The sequence below is a fragment of the Cyprinodon variegatus genome, unplaced genomic scaffold, assembly GCF_000732505.1.
Source record: "Cyprinodon variegatus isolate N-32 unplaced genomic scaffold, C_variegatus-1.0 Scaffold211, whole genome shotgun sequence".
Taxonomy (NCBI): Eukaryota; Metazoa; Chordata; class Actinopteri; order Cyprinodontiformes; family Cyprinodontidae; genus Cyprinodon; species Cyprinodon variegatus.
The window spans coordinates 94,011-118,902 of NW_015150664.1; the positions used below are offsets into that span (position 1 = coordinate 94,011).

Below are 24,892 nucleotides of genomic sequence, written 5' to 3' on the forward strand. Positions count from 1 at the left end.
AGCTTGCTTAATATTGTGCACAGCAAACAACCTCAAAATATTGTTCTTATTGTTTATTGTATTTATTTATTGTATTTTAGTTATTAATGAAAATATTTCTGTAGAATTTTGGAGTCTTTGTTTTTATCCTTGTGGTATCGAAAATGGTATCGAGTATTTTCCTTAGTATCGGTATCGAGTTGAAAAGTTTAGTATCGTGACAACCCTATTTCTTTGCAGTCTGTTTCTTATTTAAACTTTGCTAAAGGACTCCATTTAGTTTTTACACAGGAATTATGTTACCTGGAAGATGGAGTACATGGTCACCGTCAGAGGGCGATTTCCAGAATATTCTGCTAGTTTGAAAATATCCATACCCCAGCGATTAAGGTCCTCAATTTCCTGTGAAGAACAAAACCAAAAATGTGTAAATAACATTTCTTATTTCTTTTTGCATTTAAGTGTATGCGATCCCACCTTTGCCAGCATGCTCTCGTGTGGTGTGTTGACTCCAAAGCGAGGGATGATGGCAGGGGCTAAACTTGGGCTTTGTGTGGCCTTTTTCACACCACTAATCTGTGACATCGGCCTTTTCTTCTTCTCTTTCTCCTTAGCAGGCGGAGACGGGATCTCCAAGTCATGTTGCTTCTCTGCATGTGAAAACCCCCCGAAAACAAAACAGACCCAAAGTTAAAAAGGGAGCTGTTTTTTTAATCCATCGGTTCTAATGTTTCGAAGACAAAATGAAAGATATTCACCAACGCTTTGATAAAAAATAACGTAGATAAAAATCAAGTTGTCCATGTAAGGGACCTGTGATATGTATACTGATATTAGCCCACTTAAACTTTTGACATGCAGTAATGTGGGCGTGACGTTATTTTTCCATAGCTTCAGCAAATCAGACACCTTTATTATTTAATTCATCATCCAGCCTTCTCTGCGATGTCATCTTAACATTTAATTCATTCTACTGTTATTTAGTGTTGCACTGATGCCATTTTTTGACCTTGATGCCAATACCCGATACCTGGCTGTGCAGTATTGGCGGATACCGATACAATACCGATACCATCTGTTTGAAATTGATGTGTGTGGGTGTATATATGAAGAACTGCATACTACTTGGATGTAAAGTAATTGCCATCATGGCTTTGTCAAGCTGCTGCCTTCCTTTTTAAAGCAGAATAATACAAAATGAAACCAGTAGATCTTTTTATTGGCTACCTGGAATGGGTGACAATAAGTTAAATAAACTTTTAGCTCTCAATATGGTATTGCTGCCCTATTTGGTGGTACTTGCCGATACCGATACCACCATTTTAGTGCAGTATCAGGTCCCTGCCCGATACTGGTATCGGTGCAACACTACTGTAATTTCACATGGCCTTTATCTTTGTTGACAGTCATAATGAGGCAATACTCAAAACAGAAGCTTCATCAGGTTGCGACCACAGCAATGCTCTTCAGTGTAGATGTCACAGAGGGAAGAGGACTCAAAGCCAGTTATTTTCTAAACCCATGAGACCAAAAAGCTTTTCAAAACTGATCAACTTATCAACATGTAGAGATATGTCTTTCACGGGATAACAGGACAGCAGCCTTTGAATTTCAGGCCTATCTCTATAGTGGAACTTGCTTGATATATAAGCTTTTTTAGAATAATAAGGTAAAGATCTACTTTGTATATTTTGCATACAGAAAGCCATTTTAGCAATGTTACCCATGCTAATGACATCAACAATGCAGGTTGCTTATATAACATTGTAAAACTAGTTCAAAACAAGAAGTAGAAGTAATTTAGGTGAAAAACGAAATAATATATTACATACAAATATTTGTTTGGTTGTAATTCTTAAAATAAACCCAAGTAAAAACAAACTAAGCAAGTCAAAGCTTTATTGAAAGTGAAGATGGGTGATTCAATAACCAGACATACATAAAGGCAACTGAGCATTTTAAACTAACCAAACATGAATCTTTTGGTTGAAAACCTCAGAGACCAAAGAGGACCCATTCATGTAAGTTCAGATGATTTATTCTAGTATGGAAACAGCATAAATGTTTGTGCTGTGCAGCCGAAAAAGCCCACTCATCAAGGCTCAAAGATGAGCAGGAGCTCAAAGCATCTAAGAAGGAAAGATAACAAAAATATAACAGAAAGCAAGTAGAAGCAAGATTAATTTTAGGCATAAAATAATTTTAAACTTGGCTATATACATCTAAACTCGTTTTATTTATTTTGTATTGTAGTTAAATACTATGGTGATCAGTCCTAATAGGTGAGAGGGTGGTCAGAAACTCAAGAATCTGACCTTTTTTAACAGTAAACACACTATGTGTGACTGTTACTATTAACATTGAGGCAACTACACTCCTCCTAGGTTCGGATGCTGTCACAGAAGGAAAAAAAAACTGAACAGCAGATGTTTTCATGGTCAGTGAAATATTCAAAAGAGACCAGAGGAAGTACAGAGATACATGGAGACATTTCAACGGAAACAGCATTGTTTATTAAGACAGCAAGGGATCAAGGCCTTTAGATGAATAAAGGAAAGTTGAAATATGTACAGCAAAGTTGCTGTTTTGTTCTTTTGAGCTGAATTCAGTCGTGTAACATGTTGGATGTTGGAAGGCTTCAGGTATGTATACATCTGCTAGCCATGCTACTTACTGTTAGAAGATGCTAAAAATAAGCTAGAAGACGTCTAAAATTGCTTTAAACTTTTTGAAACTGTAAAACTATATTTTTTTAGTGTCTGTATTGTAAAACATGCCAATGCATCACATCCGCTAAAAGGATATAGGCTAAAACAATTTTTTTAGGAATGCTCCTAAATCTTATATAGCTTTTTTTTTTTTTTTTTTAGCAGATAAATAAAAATCTATATTACAAAGCTAAAAAGAAACAGATAGGAAGTTGTTCACAAAATTCGTATTCAAATTTTTAGTATTGCAGAAATACTGCATCTTTAAAAAATAAAGATGGGTATGCTTTTTAGTATGATTTCAAAATAACATAGAACAATGACCTTGTGAACAACTGGCAATGCTCCAACAAGAGATTTATAATAAAACAGCCATTTCAACAGAGTAAAAATCCTAGAGAAGATGCTACATGTCCTGTTTTTTATGATGTGTAAGGACCATGTCGCTAAAGGTGTGTAAGGAAGGTATAGGGTATGTTGTTTTAGCAGACTAACAAAGAGCTTCCCGCATTTTGTAACACAGAAAATCCTTTTAAAAAAGGCGGATTTTTTTCAACAAACGTTTCAAAATAAATAGAAAGCCCCAGCGATGTTTTAACCAACACAGCAGACATGATCTCCATACCATTTGATGACACGAAGGTCCTGTCCCAGCAGACATTGTCATTTTAAAATGACTCATCCATCTTAGTGAAAACCTGAGAAATAGTCATCCTACTTTGACTTCTTTACCTCACGTTTACATATCATCCTTCGCATCCTCCAGCCATGATTGGCTTCATTAGCCTGGCAGCAGCGACTGCCTGATCAACATCCAGATCTGAGCCTTGATACAAGCACACGCCACCGTTCAGACGAATCAACGATCCTAACAACATCTTCGCAGGAGGCACCGTCTGGCCTCTCTCACCTCTATCACAGTGCCTCCTCTTCCTCAGACCCAGAGCCATGGGGTTCATCTCCAAATGCAGCCAAGCTTGAGGCATTCATCTCAGAACGGAGCCTGACTGACGGCTCCATCCTCATTCTGCTGGACCATCCTGCCAGAGGGGCTGCCGAAGACTGAGCCTCCTATTGATGCAACACGCCGTCGGATAATACTCAACCTAGTTGCCACGACAACGCCACACAATGTGTCCGGGAATGCTGTCTGTTGCCCCACCTCCTCCTGCTTCAGAGACGAAGAAATCCTCACCTTCCCAGTCTGTTCTCTCCTCCAGAAAAATGCTCTTTTCATTGCTTCAGTTAGAAATGACTATCGTTCCTTATTTCAGCTTTTCCTTTTCTCATTATCTGCGTCCCCATATATTCTCCTTTCCCTATTGTAAAATAGAGAAAAATAAATTCCATAATTGTGTATTTTTGTCCTTTATTTAGATTTTTTTGAATTTTAATTACATTTTCTTTTTACTGTAAGATTTTTTCTTTTTTCGTGTGACACATTTTTAGCTTTTAAATCCTATGCTGTTCCCTGCTTAAAAAATAAAGGGAACACTCAAATAACCCATCCTGCATCTGAATGAGTAAAATATTCTGATTGAATAATTTGTTCTGTACAAGATTGAAGGTGCTGACAACAAAATCACACAAAAATAATCAATGGGAATAAAATTTATTATCTAATGCAGCCCTAGAATTGGAGTCACACACAAAGTTATACTGAAAAACACTACAGGCTGATCCAACGTTAATGTAATATCCTTAAATTAGACCAAAATGAGATTCAGTATTGTGTGTGGCCTCCATGTGTTGGTATGACCTACCTACACTCTCTGGGCATGCTCCTGATGAGGTGGAGAACGGTCTCCTGAGGAATTTGCTCCCAGACCTGGACTAAAGCATCCATCAACTCCTGGACAGTCTGTGGTGCAGCGTGACGTTGGTGGATGGATCGAGACTGGATTTCCCAAATGTTCTCAATCGATTCAGGTCTGGGGAATGGATGGGCCAGTCCATAGCTTCATTGACTTGAAGCTTTAAGCAAATCTTGAAGGCATCGCCAACACACTCCAGTCCCACAAGGTCTAGTATTGTCGTGAATTAGGAGGAACACAGGGGCCACAAGGGGTCTAAGAATCTACTCTCGGTACCCAATGGCTGTCATGTTACCTCTGGCAAGAACATGGAGGGCTGTGTGCTGCCCTCTAAAGAGATACCACCTCACACCATTACTGACCCACTGTCAAACCGGTCATGCTTTTAGCAGGCAGAAAATCACCATCCACTGTCTCTCCAATCTCTGTCACATCTGTCACATGTACTCCGTGGGCATCGGGCCCTCATACCATCCTCATGGAGTCAGCCTCTAACCGTTTGTACAGACACATGCACATTTGTGGCCATTGGCGGTCATTTTGCAGGGCTCTGGGAGTGCTCCTTCTGTTCCTCCTTGCACCCCTGCTGCTGAGTTGTTGCCCTCCAACAGCCTACTCCATGTCTCCAGCTTTACTGGCCTGTCTCCTGGTAGCGCTCCAGCCTCTGGATACTATGCTGACAGACACAGCAAACCTTCTTGCCACATCTCACTTTAATTATCCATCTTGGATTAGCTGCTCTACTAGTCCACCTCATGCACCACCAACAATCACAAATGACAAAAACATCAGCCCCAAAACATACTGTAGGTACTGAGAAGTAGTCTGTGATACCCACCTGCAGACTATTTCCTCTATTGGCTGTGTCTTGTTAGTTACCACTAAGTTCCACCTGTTGTCTATTCCATTTGCAAAACAGCATGTGAAGTTGATTGACATTCAGTTTGCTTCATAGGAGGACAGTTTAATTTCACAGAAGTTTGAATTGATTTTGATTATATTGTGCTGTTTACACCTTCATCTTTGAGCAGTCTGTAACTTATGTTTTCCAAAAACATACCAGTGTAATTTCTCCACCTTTTACCTTCTTTAAACAAAATATATGTAAAAGTTTTTTTCATTCTTTTTATGTGGATCAACCTTTTTCTGCAGCTAAATTGCTAGTCTTTTGAGGTGTTTCTTTCAACTGTTTTAGAGACTGACATTGTTGTCCAGCCGCCTTTGCAAAATAGATCAAACTTAGAGTGGATTTAAGGCACTTAGGTGATGACTACTTATAATCGTACTTTTATATAAATAATTTCATTTTAGAGTCGTTTTTACAAAATGATTTTCATTACAGTCTTAACCCTGTTCTGCTTTAACATGTTTATTGTGATGATTGTGTTAAACAACATTTTTTGTAAGCTGAAAAACTCAATTCTATCTCTTTTAACAAGAGTATTTTTCTTTCTACATCGCTAATGGCTTCTATAAACACTTTATGGAATTATTTTAACTGTTGCTTTCCTCTTTCTTTATATGGACGGTGAATTTCTGTAGCTCCTCCAGAGTAACTATTGACCTTCTGGCTGCTTTTCTATTGAATGCTGTTCAATGGATTGAATGCCATGCCTTGGTAGGTTTGCAAAAAAATTATGCAATTAATGTGACATAGGAGATTATTAAACATTGTGAGCATTAAGATCTTCAAAATACAATACTTTGTTTTCACAAATATATATATAATTAAATGTTATTATGTTCTTTTTAACCATGTTTTTACTTATATGATTGATCTGTATACATTCATTTTCCATATTTTTATCAGCGAAAGTTGTGATATAAAGGAGATTTACGTACTTACCAAGTTTAAACACTAAGTATTGTTCTTTCACATATAATTCTTATAAAATGGATTAAATTATTAAGAGTTCTGAAATTCTTCTAAGACACTTAATGCCAAGTTAAACAATAAAAACAAATGTTTCGCTCTGACTTAATTGTTAAATTGTTAATCTAATTTATTTATTAGTTTCTTTTTTTATTAACAATACAAATTCAGCTAAATGTAAGCAGTTACATTTATCTTAAAGAAGAGCAGCAAAACAGATTCAGCACAATAAAATTTCCCATTCTGCTCTTACAGAGATTTACAAATATTTTATCACGGGTATTTATAGTTTTCTACCTGCACTTAAGAGAAATAAAACACCTCTGTGACACTACACAACAAATATGTGTTTTAAACTATTTTTAAAGATCAGTCTCTGCAGAGCCCACTTTTTTCATTATGTCAAAACTCACCTAGAAAAGTGCTGGCAATGTACTCTGACACCTGGTTCCCTGAGCGGCTGGTCTCTGATAGCTGTGTCAGCTCACGGTTCAGCATCCTCTTAAACTGTGGAGCAGAAAACCGATAAAGAAGTTAAAACATGCAGATGCACAACTGCATAAAGAGTTTTTACCAATAAGAACTAGTTTCATTTTTGAAAACCCTGTCAGCTACTTCAAATTGCAAGAAGAAAGATCCTGATTCAGAGAGAAACGCGGCAAACTTTCCTAGCAGCATGTCTTTCGCCAGCAATAGCAAAATACAAAAAAAAAAAAAAAACAGAATTGTACATTACAATACATCTAAAATAAATGAATAAACCTAATGTCATATGCTTATTTATTAAATATTATTCAATAACTTTAATCATAATTTTTTTTATATGTCACCATATTGTAATATAATTTATTGAATTGTCACAACAAACCAAGACCAACAATCATCACTGTATGAATAGCAGGTATATCTTTGGTAAATCTGGTTAAACTACAGACACTTAAAAATAATTTTTTTTTTTTTTTTTTATCGGTCATAACCTCTGAAAACATGACATTCTACATTTTCTGAATAATAGTTTTAATTATACCTGATATTAATTTAAAATAGCTAGAAATTGTGAATTTATTGTATATTGTTTCATGATTGCATAAACAATTTTAATTTTTCATAAGTATTAAATATAAAAATATTCCATCTCACAACAGATGCTTGAAGTTTAGTTGTTTAGGTTTGATATAGTTTCCAGAATTGGTTTAATTGAATAATCACAATTTTAGCTCATGATAATTTACCACAGAATCAACTTTATGTCACTTTCCCTGTACACTCATTACCTTTTTTCAGGTAGTGTCTACTTGAACCTACTAACAGGCAAATTAATATAGCAAACATTATCTGATTGGGTGTTTCAATTTTAGACAATCCTTAAGGACCAATTCATGTTTGCGTCACAGCAAAACCGACATTACTCTATCCTACTTAGAAATGACAGCCTGTGCAAACAAAGCTTCACATAGTTGTCAATATTTTTGAGCTAAGTTAAATAAAACCAAGGCAGAAGTCTCCTAATAGAAGTAGGCTTGGATACTGTAAATTTGATCTGACAAAGTTTAAAGTGTTTAGACAAAATGAAAATGTACATTTAATCTCAACGTATGCAAAGCTGTGAGAAACGCACTCCCCCAAAATGTGCATCTTTATTTGCAACAAAATTCATAAATTTAAAGTTGCATAGCTGAATGCATTGGGAATTATGTCCTATATCTTTGCCTGTCTGTCATTTAAAATATCAGTAGCATATATGAAGTTTATAAGTATAATGTCAGTAAGTTTAAACAGTGGGGATATTTTTATTTTACATTCATGGTTTTGCATTAAGTAGAGCTCATATTACCATAACACTTTTTAACCTGTTATAATAATAATGGAATACTTTTGTTAATCTTATCAACATGATATTTATGATGATATTCTAAATATAAATTTACGCTGATACAAACAGCTCTATGTTCTTCAGTACAGAATTCTGCACTAACATGGTAAAAACAAAGCAGCAATGCAATTCTTGCCAAGAAGTTTTTCGAAAACAAAATCCTTGATGTTTTTTTTTCTCTTTTATCTCCGTGGTGATGTCCACATTGGTTATGTAACAGCTTCGGCACATTGGGATGGTAAGAGGAAGGAAGGGCTCTGTGTAAGGAGGGATGCTGGTGTGTTTACATTTGTATGACAAATATGGGTGCACCCAAACACATGCATTACCCTGGAGGTAAAATGGTGTAGGTCATTTCCTCTGCAATGATTCAGTACTTTTTCTGAGCTTGCAAACACATAAGGACAGAACGTTTAAATGTAGCATGCCTATGACACTTCTGTCATTATAATTCCTTTCCCCCTATCTGTATCCCTGATCAGAATAACTATAGAACCAGTCCTGCAAAAGATCACTCTACTATGCCAAATAAACTGCACACCCCACCCTTGTAAAGCCACCATCACCTATCAGATCCAACAGTAAACAAGGAAAATCCAGCTATACTTCCCTATCACTCACCTGTCTGAGTCTCCAGCACCGGCAAACCCAAACTGCCAGCAGATGCATGTCAGCAAATGCATGCTGGTGTAAGTAGAATAAAAAAAATCCAAGTTTTTTCAGTAACTGACTGCACTGTGGACTATCTTAACATAAAAAGGAATTCTTATAGAGGTCCAAGTTCCCACAGTCCCAGCGCTGTTCGGGAGATAAGGTTGGGGTACAGGGATGGGACGGAAAGAGCACCATCAGCAGCGTTAGGGTGGCTGTTGACTGCAGTCCCTAATCCAGCTACTGTTACACACTGTCAATGAGAAGGAGGGATGGAGGGAGATTCTGTAAGGAACTCTCCTCTCTGTCCTGCATGCTCCCTCCACCCTCCAGCTCACTCTGACCAATAGTATTTGTCTGGCTTTAGAGGCTGGGTGAATAACTGGCAGCTGATTGGCCGATGGTATGGCTGGGGAGCCACACAGAGATGAGAAACAGAAAGAAGTGATGCTAATTAACTCTTTCAGATGAGGCATGTGGTACTTATAAAGCCCAGTGTGCCTTTTAAAACTGATGCATTGCTTTTCTTTCCCATATTGAAATTTATTGTTGATGTCTTCAATCAATATAAATATTTTTTTCCTTCTAAACTCATTAAAATAAGTCTAATAACTCCTTTTTTAACTTGCAGGATAAATCCTTTTTTAAAATAAAAACTAGAATGTGTTTAAATATGTTAAATAGAAAAATGCTGTAGCATCATTCTATTGCATGAAGCTGAGAGGCATGCTAGTTTACCTTATTGGATGCCATCTCACTGACTGAGTGTCTTGTCTGAAGAGTCTCTAGCTGATCCAGACACCAATCCAGCTCTTCCAGAGTCTCCATCGCCAGCTTCTGATAAGGTTCTTCTAAAAAAGGTCAAAAATAAACATTTCAGGTAAAAGTTGGGAAAACAGAGGGTTTGACGTAAAAATAGGGATGCACGATATTGGGATTTTGGCCGATATCCGATATGCCGATATTTTAAAACTCATGTAGCCGATAACCGATATCGATACCGATGCTAAAGCTAGACAAAAATAAGTAGTCATTGAAAATAGCAGTTTTGTTATCCATTTCTGACACTTTGAAAAATAATATACTCAAATATATTTTCATATGCTGATATCAAATTGATTTTTAAAAACGCGGTATCGATCTATTTTACTTTCAAAATCTCGTGAAATTTCATCGTTCGGTTACAAATTCTCGTGATATTTTGCAAATTCTTGTGAGATTTTGTTAGTAAAATAGATCGATACCGCGTCAATATATCAACATATAAAAATATGGCAAAATTTTGTGAATTTTAGGGGTATTTCGTAGCATAACGATGAAATATAGCAATATTTCATTAGTAAAAGAGATTGATTTGGTGTTTTTAAATGGCAATATATCAGCATATGAAGATATTGTGATATTTTAATATATCAATATTTTTTCCCTCGTCTTTAGAAGTTTTTAAGTCTGTAAAAAAGAAGTTTTTGAGGAAGAAGTAGTAGTTTTTTAAGGCCGATACCGATAGGGGGGCGATTATATCGTGCATCCCTACTTAAAAACTTTAAAGTTTGACTTAAAAAATAAAACAAGTCATGGTTTGGAGAAGCACATCGGAGTCTTAAATTTGTATCACAGTTACTCGTCAACTGTGAGTCATGGAATCTAAAACCAGATAATTATTTTGTCTGATTCTTAGTAATTAAACAGCATTTTATTACATAGCATCAATATTTGATTCATCAGAAAAACAAAACAACACTAGGTACAGAAACCTTTGTTTTCAATTACAGATAACAGACTTTTCCTGTAGTTCTTGATGAGGTTTAAGGTCGTTCTGTCCTCAAAGAACAATGTTTCCACCTTTATGACTCACTTTTTGTATATCTGTCTTTGTTTAGTCCCCTTCCTTCTTCCTCCTAACAAGGCAAGTGGAGTTAGACCTAAACCATGTGTGCCTCATCAGACCATATGACCGCAGCCCATTCCTCCACTGCATCATCCAGATGGTCTCTGGCAAACCTTAGGACGGGCCAGGAAATGTGCTGTCATTTTCAATTATTTCCATTTACACCAAACTGCTTCCCTAATTTCCTCTAGCCCATTCCAGTCTTGCGCAGGTCTCCCTGGTCTTGGCCATTGTGGAGAGGTTAGAGTTAGTTTAAGTGTGTGAAAAAGTCTCTTAAATAAAGATAAAAAGTTCAAACAGGTAAACAGACTTGGTTCTAACCATAGGTGGGTAATTAAATACTTTTGTCATACTATAAAATGCAAAAGAAGCACTTAAAAGTCAGAAAATGTGATTTAACTACATGCTGGGCGACTAGGAAAACCTGCAACATGAGGTGGTGGATGAATTACTTGTTTGCACCAACGTAGTCCGCTCACAAACTGACCTGAAAGACACGGCTTGCACAAAGGAGGCTGACTGGTGCTCGATGGTCGCCTAGAACAAAGTAAATAAGGTCAAAATAAATAATTAAATAAATAACGTCAATTTGTTTGTCATTTAGACCATAATTCTACACTTACTTGTTTACCACACGGTCTTGGAGATGCGTTAAAGCAGCAACATTACTTCTTACTGTTCGCAGACTGGCTAAAACCTACGGAAAATAAAAGATGTATGAATAAACCTGAGAGACTCTTTAGAGGAGTAACACAGATTTCTGTAGAGAGGTTCTGTTAAGATGGTTAAGACCTCTGAATAAGCAACTTTAAACTTTGTTGAAACAAAGATCAGTTTAAAAGCCGGACAAACCGCAAAACAAATACTTGCAGAAATAGTTATTAGTACGAACTCAACTCTAACTAACTTTGTAATCTTTGCAATTTTCTATTTTTATTAACCATTATTTTTCTCAGCAGACATTGTCTAAAACTATGTTTATTAAACATCATTAAAGGTGTACCATCAGGGTTATAAAAAATGTAAAAAATCAGTTTTCCTTTTTGCACACTCTTTGTAAGTGCTAGGGAATCGCGGTGACAGCAACAATAATGTATAAAAATGCACAGTAATATTAAAATAGCACCCCATAGGCTCAGTTTATACAGCTTAAACTCAAAAGTGATTTCAGTTCAATTCAAAAAAAATTTATTAATCCCAAAGTTCCGGTACAACCTGGCAGGGGAACGCAGTGTCCGATATTTTGGGGTAAGTTACACTTTAGGAATTCCCAGCATACTCTCCATACTCCAGAGGACATCAGCACATTTAGGTATCCTTTAACTGTTTTTTGACAAATGCATTTTTTTTTTTTACAACAATTATAAGTAAATTCTGCAAATTTTATAATTACATACAAGTATTGCAAGAGTCTGGTTGATTACTCCATTAACTTCCTAAATAAAAACACATTGTGGCACTATGACCCAAAACTTATCTAAAATAATTTGATTGACTAAAGCTCCTTGTTTTTCTAAAGTGTCTTTTAGATTTTACTTCAGTGTCAGTGCCGTCGCCCAGCATGAAATATTCCCAGCTTAAAACTACCACACATTTAAAAAAATAAAAGAGAAATAAATATCTGCAAAATGTATACCTGCTGCTGATGAAATGGCATAACACATTAGTTAATGGTATTATAAACCAGAACACAAGTGTAAAAGGAAGATATTAGCAAGTCAATTATCCTAATGATTCCAACAACCTGTTTATCAGCTATTCTCCTAATAGTTTGTGAAATGTAGCTTCAAAATGGTGTTACCTTATTATTATTGATGGGCTATATTCTCACAGTAGGATGCTGCCTTGACAGTTTTTTTTATTTTTTTCATTTTTGCTTGTTTTTAAGATGTTAGTTTTTGTATTTAACTCTTGTATGTTTCTTTTTTTTTAAGGGAGGTTGAAATGTAGCAACATCTTTTTCTATCCAGCTTAGTGGCAGAGAAAAAAAAAAACAGGTGGTGGAGGGACAAGTCTTCATTACACTGCTGGGGAAACCTCTCATCTTTAGACGTAGGAAGCTTTTTCAATCATAAATGACATTTAAATAAGTATCATTATAGACAAATGATCTGAATCATTCAAATGTTGAAAAAGAAATCACACCTTAAAAAACAAAGCACAGCATAAATCAGTGTAGCCTTTTGGACTTAGAGCAGCTCACTGTCAATTCGCAACTTAAGACTGTAAATAAATAAGTGTGCTGATGATTATGGTTAAAAAAAAATACATATTGAGTTTCCTCCAGGTGAAACCCAGAGTAATGAATAGAGAAATCCCTCGTGCAGAGAGAGCTGAGGGGATAAATAGTCAGAACAAGCTGTGCAGTACAAAGAGAATGTGTGTGGGTGTTTTCTGTGAAAAATGAACCATCTTTTAATTCTCAGACTGATGAGTAACCTCCTTCATGGAGGTACATAGATTTTACAGGCAGGATTACTACAACAATTTCATAAAATCAATTTAGAGAAAACATCTCGCTGAGCATACTATTATTAGATAATCCCAGACCACAGAAGGGCAGAAGAAGTTTAGTATTTGATATATGAGTCAAATCTTTGACATTTTTTCAACCATTTCATTTACAACATGCAGAATTGTAGTATATTACCACCCAATGGAATATAAAGACAATTTACAGAAAACACTTTTATAAATGTGTTTTTTTTCTGTTCTTTAGTCTAAACTAATTCATTTAATTATGCTTATGGGGTTCAACTACACTAGAGATTGAATAAAAAAATCTATCATTTTTTCTAGGGTTATTAAACCTTTGCTGGGATACACTTTTTGGTTAATTCAAATATGAGAAACATCAACTTTCAGGAAAATGCATTGATGGGACTAACCTGTGCAAATGGAGTCACAATCATGTCTTCTCCATGCCTGAAACGCACACATACAAACATTTGAATAAATCCATGGAAAGGGAGAGGCATATGATTCAAATCTTGCAGACAAATAAACACAAAACACAAGGATATTGGAGGGCAGCTGCATTTTGTTGAAACCATACATATTGGGTCTGTGCTCAAGTCTAGGTGAAGGGAATGGAGAGTGGGTTGTTCTATTTACACAAATGCAAAACATCTCTAAAGCTGATGAAGATTAAAAAGAAGGAAAATACTAAAATTATCTGGACTGATTGGCTTAAAATGTTCCAGTTGGTAATCCAGCCACAAACCCATGTTTCTTCTTCAGAAAAGGCTTACAGGTTTGTGCATTAACAGCAAAAAGCAGGCGAGGAGCAGTGTTCATGCTCTGAGTGCTGTTTGGAGAGGAGTCTACAGCATGCACCTTAGAGGGATAGTTCACAATTTTTTTTGAAGAAGGATCCTGTTATGATGTTATGACTAAAAAGACCTTACCTGCAGATTAGAACTTCCTAAACCTCTTTGCTTTTATTAAAAACATTTGACTTTCAGCTACCAAATATGTAAAATTGAAATTCTGTCATTAACAAGTATCTCATGTTAAAAAAAAGGCATATAAAAATCTTAATACTTAATTACTTAATATCTTAAGTAATCCCAGTATAATAAACTCAGAGGTGTCGTAAAGCACATCAGTGAACAAATATCCCTAAGACAAAGAGCACAGTCAGTGATGAAGTTGATAGATGTTTAAAGCTCAACTAGACAAGTTAACGACAACTACGTTTTGAGCATTTAACAGAACAATGTTGAGTCCATTATCTTAAACTGAAAGAGTACCTAACCCTACCAGAGCATGGACGCCACCCTATATAACATGCTGGACAAACACAGCATTAATCAGAGGCAGCCGAAACGGTCCATAGAAACTTGGAAGGAGCTGCAGAGATCAACAGCTCAGAGGGAAGAAACTTTTAAGAGAAACAACGAGCAGCCATGCTCTCCATAAAGCTGTGGGGCAACGATAAAGTCATTTTTAAAGAAAGCTATGAAAAGTTAATTTCCTTGTTTTGACAAAATGTAGAAGACAGTGACTAAGAAAGTGCTCTGGTCAGTGAAGACCAAAACTAAATACTACGAGTTAGTGCTATACAGTATATCAAGGAGCCACTACCCATAAGTACAGCATCTTATGCTGTGGGGATGCTATTCTATAGCAGGAATGGTGTTTAGCACTGATGGGAGTATGGATGATGCTAAACACAAGCCAGTATTGGAGGAAAACTGATGCTCTATATCCAAAGATAAATGGACACAATACCAGTTTTAAGATGTGCAAAGCTGGTCGACACACTCAAAAAGTATTGCTGCTGTGATTGAAATGAATTTTCTGCTTATTTTTCAACTTTCTTAATTTCCATATATTGGATTTAATGTTGCTTCATGCGATGTTGAATACCTCAAATATCATTTTATAAGCTAAGTCTGCTATTAACTTCTTATTAGATCCATCTCTGATGCGTCTTTGACATATGGAGTATTTTGTTCACTGATGTAATCAAATAAATCAATAAAATAACAGGTATGATATGTTTACTAATTAGGTGACTTCTTTTGGATTTGAATTTTAGTTAAAGGTACCAGATTAAAAAGAGTGTATACTAAATTTATTAAACATTTCTAATGTTTGCTTATGAAAAGAACATCATTTCTTACAACTTTACAGTTGTGCATTACTTTGTGTGTGGTTGATACGTAACAACATGGTTTTTGCAATTCTATGCGTGCTCATTAAGTGAGATAATAACTGGTCATCATAACCTCATAACAGAAAGCCCCTTTAAAAAAAAACAAAAAACTTTCCCTTCAAAAAACTTAAACATCATGCTGCAGGGAAAATTAAGTCTGTGCATCACTTTCTAGCAAACATTTTGACGCTGTGTGAAATCAGTCCCAGATTCATTCTCCCAATGAAAAATGAAGTATGGGTGATTTCATTCCTGTCAAATGCTTGCTTAGACTTCATGTTCAAGACAAGGTGACTTGGAAGCACAAGGATCGGGAGACATAAGGGAGCCCAAAGGGGACAGACAGGAAAACAAAACACAGGACTCTTCACACGTTGTCTCACCGAGGTAGCCAATTAACTTCCCAATGCTTCAATCCTTCCTCCCTTCAAAACAAAGGAGCGAGAGCTATTGGTGGTCGAGGCCCTATGTACACAGTGACTGTCTCTAAACAGACTTCTAGCTGCACAGATAAATCTTTAGGTGTAGAAATCAAAACAAATGAAAGGCGAAACAGGCTGTTAATCGGCTGAAAGTTAAATCTTAAGCTTTGCTCCTAAAGGGCTTCAAAGCCAGATGCAAAATAGCATCTAAAACAATGAGAGTAAAATCTAAAGATGAAACAATCAGGCTTTTCCTGGAAAACACCATATTTTGTTGCCAAATAATGTCTGACCAGCTGATTTGTCTTTTTCTTAAAGGTCAAACCTGGCCTGGTTTTATATATATGCAGTAGGTTATCCAGCAAAAAATAAAGGATTTATAAGAACATCCTCACTTTATGCTACGTTCACACCAAACACGATTTGAGCAGCAAAGAAATGTCTGCTATTATATTCTTATTCTTTGATGCTTGTCCACATTAAGGTGCAATGCATGTCAAGTACAATTTACACAGATGCATCTGATCCATGTATTGATCTTTTGTTCAATGGCAGAGTGGCTTTGCTATATTTTCTGTGATAAGTGGTTAAAAATGAGTTTTAATATGTTTTAAAGCACATCACCCTGCATAAAAATATTATTTTGCTGTTGGAGCCGTACAGACCTCCATATACCAGTGGTAAGCCATCACTAGGAGTCTCCGGCAGTAGCTGCATCAAGCCTGCGCCTCTTGGGGCTTTTCCCCAAGTGTTGGTGTTGGCTGGAAGTAGATATCAGCTTTTTTCAGGTATGTGGTACAAACTGCAGGCACCAGAACTTAGAGTTCTGCATAAGCAGTGCTGAGGGCCACTGCCAGCTTCCAGATCAGCTTCTCTGATTGATTGATGTGGCACATCGAGCAGCAAAAGTTCACATTTTCCAAGTCCAGCATCTACTACTGGTAAAGCATCAAGCATCTCAAATGCTTAAATGCTCATGAGACGCTAGTGCAGCTGCTCAGATGCTTCAAGATGAGCTGCTTGAGCTGCAAGAACTTTTGAAGCTCCTTGTTGCACTTCAAGCATAGACCTTGCATGTAAACCAGCTGCTTCTGCCGCTAAAATTGCGTTTGGTTTAAATGAAGCATAAGTCTTTAATAAATTCTAAAAAGGGCCTAAAGTGTTATTGTCTTAACAGAATAAAAAGTTCAGAGATTGCCATTCTGATGGTGCTATTGATGAGGAGGTTGGCACATTTTCAGAAGTTGTATGTTAAAATTCAGATACTGACTATTTGCAGCTCATCCAGAGAGTGCTCTCAGATCAAGATGCTTTTTGCAGTACATCTCTACTTAAAATGATCTACTTAAAATACAACAGTGTGGAAACCATCCATTTGAAACATTCGCTGCTTTAGAAAAGTATAAGCTGTTACTGAGGATCAGAATTCAAACAAACAAACAAAAAATTGGATTGCATTTTGTTTTTGTTTTTTCTTACTCTTTTTTGCACAACTTTAGATTTTCTCTTTTGGTTTTAATGCAAAATATTAAAATCAATGTAAACAAATATAACATGTATCACTATTTTAATCTTATGTAGACAAAATAATGTATTTTTAAAGGTAAGAAAACATTTAGTCTCTTTTTACAGTCACACAATTTAATATTGATTCTATTCTTTACCTTAGCATGTAGTTTAAATGTTAATTTTTCCCAATGATTCAATGTTAAGAGTCTCCATCTTGGCAGGCGTACATCTTTTAAGTCATGGTGAAAAGCTATCTCCACCCTTTACCACTCTACAATACAGCTCTAATGCAAATCAAGCTCTTCATTCGTTCAGTTGGAGACAAAGCAGATCCTTCAGGGTTCCTGGTCAATGTGAGGTACAACTACAAGAACACAGCATGTCTATTTACTCACAGGTCGCTGGCAGTGGAGGAGTTGCGAGACATGGCTTTGGGCGACAGATCAAAGTCTGAGTCGGAGCGGTAGAGGAAAGACTCACGGCGCTGACTGTGAGGGAAGTTGCCCTGAAGGACCAGACCAGAGCCTGGGCTAGTCTGAGAGTCCAGTGGACTGCGACCCACCGACAGGCCATTCTCCACATCAAAACTGCAACGAGAAAAAAAAAACATTCAACACACTAAAACACAACCAACCGAAACTTTTAAATATTTGTATGCCAGTTCTTATCATTTCTACCAAATAATGTGAAGTTATGTTTCCCTGACAAAACATGTGGCAGCTGTGGAGTATAAATAAAAAGAAAAACAAAAAGTGGTGGAGAGTTAAGTGTGCAGAAATGTTAACTTCCAAATCATTCATGTCAGGGTCCTACCTTTTTTTTCAAACTTAAATTTCCAGATTTCTCTCTCCAGTTTTTAAAATTAACAGACATTTAAGAAACAAACAAATAAATATTTGAGCTGCTTAAGTAGTGCAGTATTTAGTCCTTTTACTATTTTTAACAACAGGTTTGTTTGGCACTTAAATCACACCACGTGGTCAGAAGCCAGAAAAATTAATACTGACATGTTCAAAATTTAAGCAAAGTGCAAAAATGGGAAATGAAAATATAAACACTGCATATAAATTCATTTTAGTATTGTAGTCAATTTTAGTATTACCTTTTCTTTGCCTGGCAAGATACAAGTTAGGAAATTAATACAATTTTTTGGGTATTTTTCCCCTTTCTTTATACTTTATTCCATAAAAAAAGAGTGAAATAAAAACTTTTCAAGACTGTTAAAGCAGGCCATGTAAGAACCCTATAATGTTCAAAAGTATCCAAGCGTGCGATTGAACCTTCAGGCAGGGGAAGTTTTGTTTAGTACAGCTCTCTAGACTTTTTTATTTTTTAAAGTGCAGCCTTGATAATTGTAAGATCGTTTTAAGCGGCATATTTCCTGAAATTGTCAAGAGCCTTTTTTTGGCCGCTGCCCGACTAGCCAGCTAATATCAGTACCTTATACATGCGGTTCTCTATAAAAACCAAAATGAGAAAAATTAAACAATAATTAAATTCTACACACTTGAAAACTACTATAAAGTGAAAGTGTAAAACAAAATAGAAAAGTAAACTTCTAAAAAATGACACAATCGTACTGAACGCCCCCTAACAAACAACACACAAGGTCTTTCGGTATCCTTTAATTGCAGAACGGGTCACCTTGTCAGCAATAGCCGTTCGCAGTCAAACATACTCATACGCACATCTTTCTGTGTGCGGTCTCCACATGACGTCAACGCCAACATGTTACATCAGCACAGCTATGACCTATAAACCCCTGCACCAATGACAGCAGCTACTCTCCAGTTCTGCCCAATGGCAGAAGAAACAACTTTTATGGGGCAGAGCGTCAAGAGTTTAAAACTAGATTTTATAAGCAGGCTTTGATTGCGTTTGCTGCTGTGAGCAGAACACCATCACATGTCTAAACATTTGGCCTCAATAAAAATCCCTTTTTACATTTGCTTGATCAGGAATGGAAAATTTCTTGAATATTAACCTAGATAAAACAGTATTTTTTTCCCTAGACATTCACGCTGCTTTGGTTTGCTTTAAAAATAATATTCATTTTCAATTTATTTCTAAATCTGAGTCCCCCACGACAACGTAAAAACATAACTCAGTAGATATTCTGTGTATTTATTTCTGTGGGCTTTTTTTTTTTTCTTTTGTCAATGGGATCCATTTTAGGCCACACTCAGCTGCACTCCCTCCTTCCTTGGTCATATCAATAGAAACCAAAGCACCAAGGTTGCCTCTCTGGCTATTTTTAGCCCTGCCTGCAGGGCTCTACCAGTAATAGTTCACATAAATGAAGCAGGGCTATTATGCAACTCATTGTGAATGGAACTAGTCCAATTCACAGAGAGATGAAGTGATGAGGATGGTGAGAAGGAGAAACCATGAAGGCTGCATCCATAGTGATGTGTTTAGCAGCTCACACCCGATTGGTGAGTTGAGATGGAGAGAGGCAGGGCTGCAGCAGCAGGATTTACCTCTATGAAAACACCCCACCCCCACTCTCAGCAGCAGCACCCCGCTCTGCACCCCCCCTCCCCTTGGATCCCAGTAGTGGGCCGTGACGAGGCTCCAACAGAAGAGCCCAGTGACGTCAGAGGCTAAAAATAGATCTACCTGACAGGAAAGAGGTGAACTGGGAGACTAGTGGTGATGCTTACGTAGATGCCCCCCTCCTCCCTTTTTCTCTCCAGCCATCTCAGATGTTTTGTCCTTCAAATATATGTTTAAGAGACTATTTTTAAATCCCACAATGTAACTCCAAGGATCAGCTCACCTCTCGACATCTTAACTTATTTTTTACATTTGTTTTCTCTTTCATTCAATCATCTCCTTCATCCTACACCCTTAATTTAAAAAAAGCTCAACCTGCTTTACTAATGACAATGGATGTTTGTCCTCAACATATTGGAAGTACATATCCTCCAAAAATACACCTATAACCTTGCACAGTTTGAAGCAGAAATAAACAACTCTGCACATGTATTTCCTGAAACATGCACTAAGACATACAAAGTCACAAAAATAGATTTCTGAGTAAAAGCTGCATTGAAGATGAGCATTTTTTACTGGGGTAGTGTAAACAGAACATTATTAAATAAAGTATTTGTATTATATTATAATAAATTATTATATAACAACAATATAGTCAAGGTTATATGTGAGGGCTCTCATTTTATCCAGTGTATTTTAAATAAAAAAAATTTAAATTTCTTTCTGGTCTTACTGGATCCTGAAGTGGTACTTTGCTTTATAAACATGTTAAACACTCACAGGTTCTAAAATAGACCTCCAGATTTACATTAAAATATATATTTAATTTTTTTCTCATCATTTCCTCTTCTGTTATTGAAATCCAAACCTTCAATTCAATTCAATTCAGTTCAGTTTGTTTATATAGCGCCAATTCACAACAAATGTCATCTCAAGGCATTTTACAGTTCACCAGATCATACAGTCAAATTGATTCAAAGTTTTCTATCTAAGGAAAACCAGCTAATTACATCGACTCATTGACTCAAAGACAATCCTTTCTTTCGACTGATAAGGCCAGCTGTAATGAGATGAAGTTTTCTTTCATAGTTATGCTGGGGTATAAACACAAAGTCAATGTGTCACAATGTATCTTTAAAGTTTGACTGATCAAATGGGGAAAAAAATCTATAACATATAGATAATCTATAATGCCCAAATTTAGCTTATCAGTTATAGTAAAAAGTAAAGCAAGTTTTAAAATCTGAAATACAGATTCCAGAAGCTTTTAGTGGGGACATGGCACCCACTAGTGAACGATTTAAGGCACTGCAGCAGCTGTCAGTGTTGTTTGCACTTCTATCTTGCAAAGTGTGCTACATTCTGCTACTTTACAGCATATTGTTCTGCCGACGCTCTAAATTAATTTTCAGGTGCTGTGGACCACTAAGGTCAGCAAAACGTACGTCACTACTGTACGTTTTGTTACAGATCACATTTTTTCACAATAACAATAAATGAACTCTGATTCTGACATTGTTTTGTGTTTTACTCCTGTGTCTTGAGTTAAATATTCTGTCCTATTCAACAGGATGATATCTTCCTATATTTTGTTTTATTTGCACATAACTGACAGTTCATTGTTTTCTCTTGTACTCCTGCTGTTCCCAATGCAAGCATAAAGACTGACAGGAAAGCTGGTTCATTTTAAACTTGCTTGAACATTTGACCTCAATCTGTCTCCTGCCTCCTGCATTGTTCTCCATTTCTCTGACGTACATCACATCTTTTTTCTCTCTGGCTTTAAGTCTTTCTTAGTAAACTTTCCTCCCTCATAAACAAACAGTTGCCCGAACGCCCACATCCTCACCTCTCCTTTTGTTCACAGGATGTTTAGTTTACCGCCTGAGGAGAAATTATTCTACAGAAAAGCAATGCAATGAATTGCTCAAGGTTTGACAGAGTGAATAAATTTTTATGCATTTTATTTCGATTTTTTTAAAATTAGGCTTCTTATTTTAAAATTGTTTTTGTACTCAAACATTAAAAAAGAATTAAAAACAGTCAATTTGTTTGTATAACAGACAAACGAACCGTACCCTTGGAGCTCCAGGAGACAAATCTCTAAATATCATATAAAACTATTCACAGTAGATACACAAACTTCAGTGTATCTACTGGAATTTTTTAAATGGGGCAACACAAAAGTCATTTTTCAAATAAAAGCTGAAAACTGCTGAATGCATTTGTATAAAGAAGCACGTTTAGATACAATCAAAACGGGACATTTTTTTTTAAAGATATCTCTTTCTACCTGTTAGCTTATTGTTTTATGACAGTGAGCTCAGGCTCATTGACACTGGATGGAGAACCTTGCAGCAGATTGCCAAAAAGACTTTGACCCAGACCATCATGAGACCTAAATTATAACTCCCTCCTAATCCCAATAAAGGCTCTTTAGTTAGCCCCATGGTCCCATCCTCTAAAACCAGTTTTTGTGTCCCTGTTAAATAAAAACATGATGCTGTTGCCCACATGTGTCACTGTGAGGGAGTTATATTAAAGGTGGCATGCAGTGTTTTGCTCCACACATAATGGTTTGCATGTGGGCCAAGAAGAACTGTATGGGACCATGTGGCCAGAGGAAGGGGAATTTAAAAAAGGACTTTCTGTTTTCCCACTTTCCTCTGGTGCTCTTCTCTAAAAGATAGATTTATTGGATGAATGATGAGAACTCTGTCACCTGGAACTTGGATCTCTCCAACTCAGTTATTAAGCTTCTCTGATGATGATCTCCTTGTTGAACAGTTCTCTATGGGATACTGTTATACAACGTAACCCTAAATTAAACATACAATTTCATCCTCATTCAGTCGGCTGTGTTCCTTGGTCTTGTTCACAAATGTTTACATAAAGAAAAACCTTCAAACAGCATCTGGATTTATAGTGAGATCAAAATACAAACAAATGGATCCAATTTACTTAGAATATGCAGCTTGGAAGAATTATTCACACCAAATATAATTAAGGGGTATAAGATTAAAAAGAGGGCAGAGTATATCACACTTTTTAAAACCATCAATTATTTTCACTTTTCACTTATGCACTATTTAGTTCTGTTTAATATAAAATCCCAGTAGAAAACAATCATTTGTTTGAAATGTTAGAAAACATTCAAAGGAGAACGATGAGCACAGCTTTCTGTTGAGTGGGGTGGGCACAGACTGAGACATGGATGTTTTGTTTGAAAATTGCCTTTTCCTGCAGTAAATAAACTAAATAAACTCCTGTTATCAAAACCGGACCTTATTCCATCCTTATAGGGAACTTGAAAAGACGTCATAAGGAAAATGCTCAATCAGTTCCAGTTGTTGTCCAGCTCTGTGAAGAGGCCCATGGGAGCCAGAGCTAAGGGACTTATGAGACTTTCATCTATGTATGCGTGAGTGATTCAGAAAATGACCATCAAGGCCAGATGTTTTGTTTTTTTATGATGAGGAGATGATACAGATGAATGGACAAAGGTCAAAACTCTCTAAGACACACACACACACACACACACACACACACACACACACACACACACACACACACACACACATCCATAGATGCAGTTTCTTCTGTGTTCTTAGCTCTTCTGAGCGTGGGAATTGGATGAGAGAATCCCTAAACATCACACAAAGAAGGCAAGGAGGCAAAAGGTGATGAAGAAGAGTCCTCTCTGAGGTTAGAACAAACCATCCCAGTGAGAGAGCATGCCAGCAAATTTAGTGATGAAATTTAAAATATGAGGATGCAAGTGTGAGCTTATGTTTGCTTTACACCTGAAGTCTTTTGTCCATGTGATCTGAAAACAACCTGCTTCCCCTTCATCCAGCACCATACCAAACATATCTATCACCACCACTGTGTATGGTTTGTCCCCAGCACTCTCTCTCTCTCTGTTAAAATGTCATAACCACTGCATACAATAAGAAGAATGCTTGGGCTACAAAATGCTTGGGTGACAAAAAAACAAGCAAACCGATTAATTCTGTTGATCTCAGCCTTTTATACAAAGATGTCAAATTTCGAACTAAAGGTTTCTGCTTTAGTGTTACTGGTACAGTAGACTATCCACAATGATGAGATATGGGGTCTACAGAGCAGGTGTAGACCCTGGAAGCAATACACCAAATGTGCGGCTCTAACAAACGTCTCATACTGTTAAACACTGTCTTTATCTGCCATAAAGCCAAACCAGCTTTAGAGAATAAAAATCTTCATAAAGATATGAAGCCACAGCTGTAACAACTGGATATACATCTGTTTTACTTATACTGTTTAACCACAGTAGGTAGGTGAAAATCCCTGCATCTTTCTTTTCCACTTGTTTGCCCTCTTTTCTTTCCTTTCATCCTGTCTTTCTTTCTGTATTTTCTTTCCTAATTTTTCTGTTTTCCCTTTCTTTCCAGTCTGAAATTCTTTATCATTTCAGTTTACTTCAGTTTATTCTATCAACTTTTGTCCTTCTTTGACATCTTCATTTTTACATTTCTTTGCTTGTTCTTTTATTTTTACCTTTTTTCATCCCCAAAATTATTCCTCTCATTTTTCCATATTACCTCCCTCCCTCTTTTCTTCTTGACTTTCTTTAGTCCTTTTTTTAATCTTTCTTTTCTTTAGCGTTAACACATTTTCATTTTCTCCTCCCTTTCAAATTTTCTCTTTCCTCTGTTGATTGCTCCCTTTTTATTTATAACTTTCTTTTTTACCGTTCTTCTAATTTCCTTACATTTGTCATTCAAATTCTGTTCTCTCTCCTCAGTTCTTTTTTTAAATTGTATTCTCCTTTCCTTCCAATCCTTTTTCGGACTTTTTTTCTTCTTTGTTTGTCACCATCTTTTGCTACTTTCTTTTTTAATTCAAAATTTCTTGTATTTAATTTTAAAATTTTCCTTCTGACATGTAAAGTATTTTAGTTGGCTCCTTCCTTCCTTCCTTCCTTCCTTCCTTCCTTCCTTCCTTCCTTCCTTCCTTCCTTCCTTCCTTCCTTCCTTC

At 36.4% G+C, this 24,892-nt stretch overlaps 1 protein-coding gene across 6 annotated transcripts in view; it reads right to left on the bottom strand.

The window, feature by feature from the left end:
* pde4c (phosphodiesterase 4C) overlaps window positions 1-24,892 on the bottom strand; it is a 105,149-nt gene that overhangs the window by 9,899 nt on the left and 70,358 nt on the right. For 3 of the 6 annotated variants that reach the window (XM_015380322.1, XM_015380326.1, XM_015380320.1), the window contains exons 2-10: window positions 17,773-17,964; window positions 15,830-15,871; window positions 13,675-13,711; window positions 11,410-11,483; window positions 11,274-11,323; window positions 9,637-9,749; window positions 6,788-6,881; window positions 457-629; window positions 283-381 (exon numbers count right to left, since the gene is read on the bottom strand). In XM_015380322.1, coding sequence (XP_015235808.1) covers window positions 283-381; window positions 457-629; window positions 6,788-6,881; window positions 9,637-9,749; window positions 11,274-11,323; window positions 11,410-11,483; window positions 13,675-13,711; window positions 15,830-15,871; window positions 17,773-17,964 — 874 coding nt within the window. The remainder of the gene's footprint in view (window positions 1-282; window positions 382-456; window positions 630-6,787; window positions 6,882-9,636; window positions 9,750-11,273; window positions 11,324-11,409; window positions 11,484-13,674; window positions 13,712-15,829; window positions 15,872-17,772; window positions 17,965-24,892) is intronic. The other 3 variants (XM_015380325.1, XM_015380323.1, XM_015380321.1) reach the window with 1 other exon arrangement.